General features: G+C 36.5%; 1 protein-coding gene across 1 annotated transcript; it reads left to right on the forward strand.

The window, feature by feature from the left end:
• Positions 1-187: 187 nt before the first annotated feature.
• Positions 188-10729, forward strand: dnttip2 (deoxynucleotidyltransferase, terminal, interacting protein 2). The gene is made up of 7 exons (XM_065248472.1): positions 188-277; positions 1677-3571; positions 4809-4944; positions 9507-9602; positions 9844-10008; positions 10217-10326; positions 10424-10729. Exons 1-7 carry the CDS (start codon positions 203-205, stop codon positions 10530-10532), a joined length of 2586 nt encoding a protein of 861 aa, XP_065104544.1. The 5' UTR covers positions 188-202; the 3' UTR covers positions 10533-10729.
• The last annotated feature ends 43 nt before the right edge of the window (positions 10730-10772 follow it).

Raw genomic sequence — 10772 nt, forward strand, 5'->3', positions numbered from 1 at the left:
TTAATTTATATTAAATGATATAGCTTTGACGTTTATATAGATAGTAATGAAATAATGCCCATAAATCTTTAGATTATGGCAAAAACAGTTATAAAAATCCATAATTTTAATCGATTTGCGATGTGCTGCTGATGCATCGATTAGTCGCGCCTTGATGACGTCACCAGGAGGAACTACGTTCAACGTCATTATCAGTGGCAAGATGGTGGCCACCAGAAGAGGAACACGCGTTGGCTCCCCTGTGAAAAATAAAAGCGATGAAAGCTCAGGAGCAACGGTATGGCGTATACATTTACTTCAGTTTTTATGTTTACTTTCTATATTTTCAGCGAACTTAAGTGTCTTGGTTTAAAAAAGTCGTTTTTATCTACTTAGCTGTAAAAATGAATCGGCGCGTGTGTCCACATGTCCGGAAAACTAGATGTTTATAAACGTTGCCGATTCCTAGGTAATCTAATTTGAAAACATTGATAAAACGATATTTATTTATTATTAATACTTTGCTTTTCCTTGACTAGATGTTTTCAAAACAAATGTAAACTTAAAAACGTTGGACTTATGGGACATTAACTATAATTATTATATTTGTTTGCAATATGGGTAGCTGAATAGGTCTGGTTTCGTTTTCACACTAAAATCAAAAGAAAATAAAACTTTAAGATATAATAGAAGTAGAGCAAATTGACTTTCTGTTTAAATGTACCTACATTTTGCACTTCATATAAGTTGTGCCAAAAACGTCGTCTGCTTTCTGTAGTGTACTGTCTGTCTTTTTCATGCTGTTTTTATTCAAATAACAAATCGGAGGTTTTTAAGAAAATTTTCTTAAAGGGATACTTCACCCCAAAATAAAAATTCTGTCATTTATTTTCTCTCACGTTGTTACAAACCCTACTATTTTTTTTTTGTTCTGATTAACAACAAGGAAGATATTTTGAGGAATGTTTTTAAACAAACTGGTCATAAGCCCCATTAACTTCCATAGTAGGAAAAAAGAATACTTTGAAAGTGTATAGGCCACAGGGCTCATGAACGGTTCGGTTACAAAAATTTATTAAAATATCTTCTTTCGTCTATATCGGAACAAGGAATTTATACAGGTTTGTAACAACCTGAGAGTAAATTAATGACAGAATTTGCATTTTTTTGGTGAACTATCCCTTTAAATGACATGACATCAAGATCAGAATATGAAATCATATTTGCACATACATATAAATGTTGCATACACAAAAAATTATTTTCAAGAAAAAAAATTCTTAGTATTTTTGTCTTGTTTTCAGTAAAAAAATCTAAAAATTCTCAAATTAAGATGCTTTTTCTTGATGAGCAAAACGACCCAAGACAATAAGTCTAGTTTTTAGACCCAAAATATCAAATTTAAATGATTTTTTGCATAAAACAAGCAAAAAAAATCTGCCAATGGGGTAAGCAAAAAATCTTGAAAATTTTTCTTAAACACTAAATTCAAGAAAAATGTGCTTACCCCATTGGCAGATTTTTTTTGCTTGTTATGCACAAAATCACTTAAATTAGAAATTTGATGAAAACAAGACAAAAATACTAATACATTTTATTCTTGAAAATAATTTTTGCAGTGTAAGCACAACAGACTTAACAATTTATTTGTGTATGCATGCATATGTACCCTGATGCAAATCATTTTGTTCTCATAGGTTCCCATTTCTTCTTCAAGACCAACACGTCGCAAAATTGCAATGGAGGAGAACCAGACTCAATCCGAGCTCACTGGTGATTCCCAGCCGGGTGAACCAAAGGACGACAGTGCTGCCCCTACTATACCAGCCACTCCCCCTAAGCGAGAGACCAGAAGATCCACTCGTCGCCCTGTTGACAAAAAACAACCAGACTCTACCCATGAAGCCGATGTTTCAGATTCAGAGTCCTGCTGCTCTGTAGCCTCGAATGTGCAGGCGACACCTAGAACTCGATTGAGGACTGTGGCTCGAAATAAACCTGAAGTTCCTTCAAAAGATGACGAATCAGAAGTGGAATCCTGCTCATCTGCGGTTTCTGCGACCCGAACGCGAAGATCCCTGAGGAAACGTGTGCAGACTCCAGCAGCATCCAAAGCCCCTAAGACTGAGGACGGTGATCTGTCCGAAGCAGAGTCTTGGAGCTCTGCGATCTCTCTCACCAAGGTTATAGACACTCGCAGGATAACTAGGAGTCGCAGGAAAACTGCCGTCGTGGCCAAAGAAGCAGATCCATCTGAACCCGAGTCATGTTCTTCCAATGTTTCTTGCTCAGTGGTTCGCAGGTCCACACGAATTCGGAGCGGGAAACCAACCGAGCCGATCCCTTTGAGCTTAGAGGACTCCACGGATGTCCCATCCTCTCCAGTGTCAAAGAGGCTAATAGACCGGATACGCAAGACAGAGTCGGGACCCGCGGAAGAGGTTTGCGACTCTGACGAATACAAGTCTGGTCCTAGCACGAGTCCCTGGAGATCAGGTAGGCGTCAGGCGAGACGGGGCGCTGTGGTTGGCGATTCAGATTCTGAATCGGCAGCTACCGATGTTTCTTTGAGAGGAAGGGGGACTCCTTGCAGTAGCCGAACTGGCTCTGCCAGTAGTAGCCGTGCCGTTCCTGTAACCAGGACAAGAAGTAAAGCAAGCGTTACGTCTGATTTGGTTGAGGAAGAGGAAAAGGGTGAGGAGCATGGACCACTACCTTCTCAGTCAGAAAGTGTTGTGGCACCAAATGCAGATGACACGGAGGAACTAATGGACAGTACCATGACTGAGGAAACAGCTACAGATATTACTTTAGTTCTTGATCCGGATGAGCCTGTTCAGGGAAGTTCGGATGCACAAGTTGACACACTAGAACCTCAGCACATGCCAGAAACCGATGCTCCGCTTGGTGCTGTTTCTGTACCTGATAGCGCAAAGCTAGAGGAACGCTGTGCGACTGAAAAACAGACGCATGGGGAAAAAGCGATGGATGAATTGGCAGTCACTGAGGACAAAGAAGAGGCCGCAGATGTTGCCATGGAGAATAATGAGCCAGAGTTTGTGAAAGCGAAGGATGATGCTGTGCAATGTCTGGTTGAGAAAGATGCTGAGGAGATTGTATGTGAAGATGAAGATGTAGCAAATAAAATCGTTACGGCAAGCGTGCACGAAACATCCATATTGGTAAATGATGCAGAACACCCATGCTCAAGCTCACAAGTCAATTTAACTGCGACAGAGCAACTACATAAAATATCTCATACGGGTAAAGAAAGGATCAGTTTACTAGACAGCAGTGAGGATGAGGAGGGTTCTGATGAAGGTCTGTCTGCAGATGAAGAGGAGGGTTTTTCACAGGAAGCTGTGGATGGGATCTGCGAAGAAGAAATGATGAGCCCTGATGAAGGTCAGTCGTCGGTGAATCACAGTAATGGACTGTTTGTCATAGACACAAGGCCCGGACTTCAGCCTGATGAAAAGTACTACGTTGATGCAAAGCAAATCGAGGATGTGGATGAAGAGGAATTTGTTGATGAGGAGGAGGATGACGAGGATGAAGATTCTGAAGTGCTCTTTACACCAAGAAGATCTTTGTAAGTTATTTATATTTTCCCAGTTATATCAATGCTATATTTAATATGGTTTCACAAATATTATTTATGATTTTTAACCCTTTGTTTAGGGATGCTTGAAAATGTGGTTTACTCAGTTTAGTTGAGGAAATGTAATTATTAAAGGATTTGTCCATTTTTCTAAAAAAAATCCAGATAATTTACTCACCACCATGTCATCCAAAATGTTGTCTTTCTTTGTTCAGTCGAGAAGAAATTACGTTTTTTGAGGAAAACATTCCAGGATTTCTCTCATTTTAATGGACTTTAATGGAGACCAACACGTAACAGTTTTAATGCAGTTTAAAATTGCAGTTTCAAAGGACTTTAAACAATCCCAATTGAGGCATAAGGGTCTTATCTAGTGAAACGATTGTCATTTTTGGAAATAAAAATATGCACTTTTAAACCACAAATTCTCGTCTATCTCCGGTCCTGTGACGTGCCAGTGCGACCTCATGTAATTGCGTAATGATGTCGAAAGGTCACAAATATGAAACCCACCTTTGCGGACCATTTTAAACAAAAAACTGACACAAGACATTGGTCTCATTCGACATAAAACAATGTCGGAGCGATCCCCCTTGTAAACACTGGGGCGTAGTTTCGATACATCATCCCTGACCGCTTTGCCGTGATGACGTATTTTGTGAGGTCGCTCTGGCGCGTCACACGACCAGAGGAAGATGACAAGTTGTGGTTTAAAAGTGCATATTTTTTATTTTTCTTGTCAAAAATGACAATCATTTTGCTAGATAAGACCCTTGTGCCTCGTTTGAGATCATTTACAGTCCTGTGAAACTGCAATTTTAAACTGCATTAAAACTGTTAAGTGTTGGGGTCCATTCAAGTCCATTAAAATGAGAAAAATTATATATATATATATAAAATTAAAATTAAAAAATAAAATTCTGTCATTTAGTAACAAAATATTGTAACAAACCTGTATAAATCTTTTATTTTAATTTTAAAGGTATGTTTGTAACCAAACTGTTTATGAGCCCCATTTACTTTTCCTACTATGAAAGTGAATGGGGCCCCTGATTTGGTTTGGTTACAAACATTCGTTAAATTATCTTCCGTCATGTTTATCAGAACAAAGAAATGTATACAGGTTTGTAACAACATGAGTCAGAAAATGATGACTGAATTTTCATTTTTTGGTATATTATCCCTTTGAATAATTCTAATTCTGGCTTTTCTGCTTTCTTTTCCTCAGGACGCAGTTTTCAAGTACTATTGACCCAGGTCTGAAAATAAAGGAACTTGGTGGTTTGTACATCACTTTTGATGGAAGCAAGTCAAAACATCTTTCCAGTGGTTTGAAAACTCAGGACAAAAATAAAGTAGATGAGGTAAATTTATCTCAATTAGTTTATAATTGCTAATGTAGGGCTACATGATATTGAAGACACATGCGCTGTGGGATAACTTGCTAAAATGTGATGTCTGATATGTGATATGATAATACTTTAGGTTTATAAAATAAAATAAAAGGTCCACCGTGTAGATTTTTAGGGGCAACTAGTGGTGAGATTAGGGGTGTAACGGTACGCAAAAATCACGGTTCGGTGCGAACCCCGGTTTTGAAGCCACGGTTCGGTTCATTTTCGGTACAGTAAGGGAAAAATGCAAACATTAAACTGCAGGTTGTTTATTACTATAAACTTTTTTTTACAATTTGTTTACACTTTTTTTAAACAGTTTTTATTAAAATATAACATATAAAATATATATAAAATGAAAAAATAATAAATAAAATACTACTGCAAAGTTCTTTTTTACATTATTTTATAACAGAAGGTAACTCTTTTCTTAACCTTCTCTTAAACTTTTTCTACTAAAACCTTGAACTAACAAATTCAATTCCTGAATACATTAATGAACTATTAGCCTACATTTTTGCCACCAAAAATTTTCTGTTTTGATTTATTTTGGATTGTTTAACTCACAGTATTGATTTGGCTATGTACCATCTCTGTATAAAAAATAATATTACTGCTCTATGTGTAACTGCATAGCAAGCAACATGATGATATACTTATTATACACTCATTTTGAGATTAGTGAGCTGCATACATAGCCATCTTTGATCTTTTGCACGTTTATCCTAATCTTTGCTTGTGTCGTCAATGTAAGCTGCCTGTGACTTTACTAATGAAGCCCTCCGTAGCTGAGTAAGCCCGGGTTACAGCTCTTCTCTGTCCCGACCAGCTGATCGCATTGTGACAATGATATGATTGACGTGATGTGCAGATGAAAAATCTGATCACGCATTCCTTATTCTCGCTGTCACAGAAAGCGCGTCTCATGAATGCGTAGCAACGAAAGACGTGCATCCTCTCATGCACTTTTGAAAGAACAAAGCAGCGCGTTGACACGCGTTTAACATGCGCTTTTAGATATGACACGTAAACGTTTACACCAATAATCAAACGGATATACAACTAAGTAAATAAAAATCTTTCTGCGGGCCGAATTATGTTATATGTTTGACAGAAGACTTGCGCTGAACGCGGAGACTTCCGCCACTTAATATGTTCGTGCGGAAACGCACGTATTATGTTCCGCACAGGCGCACACAAAATGCATTCGGCCTTTCGGTGCACGTGTGCACCGTGCCGAAAGCCCTGAACCGAAACGGTCCGGTTCGAATACACGTACCGTTACACCCCTAGGTGAGATTGTGAATTGCAACCAATGACTCACTCCACAGCTTACTCCTCCCTTTCGAAGGGCATAGAGAAGCTACGGTAGCCACCACAGAACAAACACGTCAGGTGAAAAAGTAGTACACTTTCATAAAGTACTTATTGTGCTCTATTTTTGCACACTAATTTTGTACTTGATGTACTAAAAATGAAGATAATCTAAGTGTACTTATCTGTGCTATTTTGAGACACCACGAATTTGAGCTAAAATGGGCTTTTAACATACTATCCCTGTATAAATTTTAGTTACCACCTGTAGTAAACTTAAACACATCTTTCATACAAAGATGGGTTCAAATTTACTACAGGTGGTACCCAAATAAATTTTTAGCACATTTAAGTTTATATTCATGGCATCTTAAAATAGTACAGATTATCTAAGACACTTGGGATGTTCTTAAAATGATTTTTTAGTACTTCTTAATATAATCCTAAATTTATTAAGTTCAAAATTAGTATGTGAAAATAGAGCACTTTAACTCTTTCTCCGCCATTGACAAGTTAACTCGTCAATTAAGAGAAAACGCTTCCCTGCAAATAACAAGTTTTTCTGGCAATCTGTATTTCCGCTATTATCCACCAGGTGGCACTCTTACCCAACATATAAAACCCTGAAGTATTCCCTTAGGGCAGGGGTGTCAAACTCAATTTCATCCCGGGCCACATCAGCATTACGGTTAATCTCAAAGGGCCGGTTGTATTTGAACGACTGTATGAATGTATCAACTCTTTTATTACTGTACATTGCATAATTTCTCTGCATTTGCTTACTATTGGTTTTGTTAATAACTCAATTGATACCTAGCTTTGAAAGTAGAAGTCCAGGCAAATAATGAAAAAGTGTATAGAGTACAACTATTCTACAGATTATTTTTAGAATAATTGTGGTGACAAAAACACATGTTGTATGTGAGTACAGTACACTCAAAATGTTCTGTTATCCTGCATTTTGCAGGTCAGAAAATGAGAGGCATTATAAGATACTAATAAAGAGTTTTACAAACTCCACCACAATATGAATTTTTTAGACACACATACTCTCACTTGTCATTTCTTGCCCTCTTTACAAAAAAGCTGTGATTTTTTTTTTTACCTGGCTTTGAGTGTCTGATTGACTGACGTGTCATGAGTTCAGTGTTGTAGGCTACAGATCAATAGTTTCAATTGTTTATTAAAAGTAATCAGTTCAGATGAGTCATTAGTTCGCGTATTTAGCGGGAATAGACGCGTAATAAACTAATCTCAGCTGGACATCGCGAAACATTTCTGTACACGAGACGGAAAACATTTTCTCGCTGGATCCGCGTGAGCGGGCGCGAGAGAGGGAGAGAAAGAACGAGCAGATACTGTCCGTTTCCATATGCGGAGGTCGCATAGGCAGCGTCATCAAGCCTGGTTTATTTAAGTTAACTGACCATTACATTCGCAAGTCATACGCATATTACAACTATTTACTATAAACAAAGAATAATATTTAACTTTATAATTCTTAATATTCTGAAACAAGACAGTCTTGATGACGTATGCAGCCTGGAAATGCGACCTCCGGAGGCTGCAGCGTTCGCATTCAGACACGCCCACTCTAGTAGTGCGCGCGTGCGGGGCACTTGTTCTTTCTCATGCAATCATCAACATTATCACTATAATTACATTACAAAAAGACTTTGACGGGACAAAAATTAGTTTTGATGGCTGCTAAAAAAATAAATGTAGGAAATAACCTGCAAAAAAAATTATAATAACAATAAAAGAATCTTTAAACTCTTGCGGGCCAAATAATTAACATAATTTGTAAACTCTCGCGGGCCAGATGAAATGAGGGGGCGGGCCGGATTTGGCCCGCGGGCCTTGAGTTTGACACCCCTGCCTTAGGGCAAACAGTTCAAACTCTGTGTATGTTTTGAGGATCATTCTCAATCTGATCTCTACAAAAAGTCCTTCACAAAAATAGAATATCTCAGCTTTTTGCTCAAAATTTTTTTTTTTTTTTTGAAGAATCCTACCCATATTTGAGAGGTGATAAAAAGAGAACAAATGCAGGTAGGATGAAAAAACAGAGGGTCTGTTCTTTCATTTGATATATTATGTTTATATTTTTTAAAAGAAAAACATTTTCTGAAAGGCATTAAACTTTTGTGAAAATCATAAAAAAGGCTGGCGCTGGTTGGTAACTTTTTTTTTTTAACGCTGGCGGGGAAAGAGTTAAGTACATTATGGAAGTCTTTCTTTTTTCATCTGGGTGTCTGAGACAACGTTGTGACAAAATGCACTCCGTAGTTTGTTTGTTTAGGGCTACTATAGAAACATGGCAGTGTGAAATGGCAACATCCATGTAATTTAGGTTTATGTGGATAAAAACGGCTAAGGTAATTTTTAAGGCAATAAAATAAAAAGTTTATTTTGTAAGGTCTTTATACACCATTGATAATATAGTTTTGTATATTATATTGTGTTTGTATCAGTATACCCTTCTGAAAGTTACACAGTGCACCTTTAATTTATTATTTAATAATTATAATTAATTTAGGAATGATTAAATTATAACCTATACATGTTTGACATTCTTTCTTCATTTTTTTGCCATCTTTTTTAAGTATTAAAGTCCTTTAGTTATTGCAAACAATTGTGATGTGCATGCTGCCATATGCACATTTGCAATATTTTGATCATTTATTTATTTATATAAATATATAAATATATATAGCATGCAAAATAAATCAAAACTCTGTTATATTTTATTATATGAAGTGCAGTCACCATTTGACTAGAAATTGCACAACTGTATGCATGTCATTTTTTCAAGAAGCTTCTCAAATTTTCAATTTAGGATGATTTTTAAAGAATATAGAAGTTCATATTTAATCTGGGTTCTTATTGGCTGCTTTTTCTTTAATATTCCGTTTAAGTCATCTATTTCAAAAATAATATTTTAAACTAAAATTTTAGTTTTCTAATAACAGAAATTAATCAGTTTGGCACAGGTATATTTTTGTCTACAAAAGTAATTTCAAGCATTTAATCATACACATTCAGATTAAATTATTTTTAAGATCACAGTTATCATTTTAGTCAAGTGTCCCAAAACTTTTGGCTGCTATTTTATACTAAGTTTGACTGCATTTTAAATCTCTCCAAACAGCTATTAATGGTCCGTTAGGCTGAATTTTATGTTGTTTGTGTTAAGTTTTTTTTCTCTCTTTTGTTAGTTGCTGAAGAAAAGTGTAATTGATGCTGATTTTGAGAAGAAAGATGCTGCGCCTCCATACAAAGAATCAAAGAATGCTGCTAAACTTAAGCGAAAGGTGGGCATTTCTTTGGCCAATGGTCTCAAGATGATTTTACATGCATTCTTTGATTTGTCTTTTCTGCTAATGGGTGCTTGTTTGTACTGTTAGCGTCTAAGGATTTAATAGGATTGATATTCAGAAAAACTTCTAGTTTTTTTTTACTGTGACTCTTTTTTAATGTAAGATTCAGTTTTCTGTAAAATGTGAATGAATAATAATATTTTTTGTGCAATATTCGATATAAATATACATATAGATGGAACGAGAGAAGACCACTGGTGATGGCTGGTTTAACATGAAGGCCCCTGAATTAACAGAAGAGCTCAAAAATGATCTGAAGGTCCTGAAGATGCGCTCAGCTTTGGACCCAAAGCGCTTCTACAAGAAGAATGACAGAGAGGGATTTCCCAAATACTTTCAGGTGGGTGGGAAGGAAGTCTTTTTTAGCACCCATTGCTAGACTTTTGTCCTAGCAATTTAAACAAAAAAAATTGTTTCTAATAAATGAAACTAGTCATGAAATCAGTTGAGAATGATAGCATTGTCAATCAGTTACCCACAGTCATTCTTAAAACACACACAATGGCTTATTATTCAAGTTTTTCTAATGAAGGATCTGTTTGTTTCAGGTGGGTACAGTGGTTGACAGCCCTGTAGACTTCTATAGTTCCCGAATCCCTAAGACTCAGAGAAAGAGGACAGTCGTGGAGGAGCTGCTCGCTGATGCAGAGTTTAGAAGGTAAGTTAATATGAACCATTGCGTTCTGTTGAATTGTTCATAATATTTTTTATGTTATTGTTAAATACTCAAATGTCTCTTTTTCTGTTCTTTTCAGCAATAACAAAAAGAAATACCAGGAGATCATGACAGAAAAGGCAGCACAGGCGGCTGGCAAGATGAACAAAAAGAAGCATAAATTCCATAAAAAGAAAATAAATAAATAATTCCTTTAGACACATCCAACATTTCTTTAAGTCTTTTTAGTCATTGAACAATAATTGTACAAATACATTTTGACATTCATACCATATAAAATGCTTATCTGTACAGCAGAACACCAGTGCATATAAAAAGATTTGTTAGGGCAGATGATGTACATCTCGCTGACTTTGTATTCACAATAAATCAAGTCATGAAACTATGTTTGTTTTTTATGCTTTGCTTGAAAGTTCAAGTGTCACACA

The sequence above is a fragment of the Paramisgurnus dabryanus genome, chromosome 11, assembly GCF_030506205.2.
Source record: "Paramisgurnus dabryanus chromosome 11, PD_genome_1.1, whole genome shotgun sequence".
Lineage (NCBI taxonomy): Eukaryota > Metazoa > Chordata > Actinopteri > Cypriniformes > Cobitidae > Paramisgurnus > Paramisgurnus dabryanus.

Bases quoted from the DNA above. Each gene is read 5' to 3' on its own strand.
- dnttip2 (XM_065248472.1), top strand. From the start codon at position 203: ATGGTGGCCACCAGAAGAGGAACACGCGTTGGCTCCCCTGTGAAAAAT. The intron at 4,945-9,506 runs GTAAATTTATCT...CTCTTTTGTTAG, and splicing joins ACAAAAATAAAGTAGATGAG to TTGCTGAAGAAAAGTGTAAT. The intron at 9,603-9,843 runs GTGGGCATTTCT...ATATACATATAG, and splicing joins CTGCTAAACTTAAGCGAAAG to ATGGAACGAGAGAAGACCAC.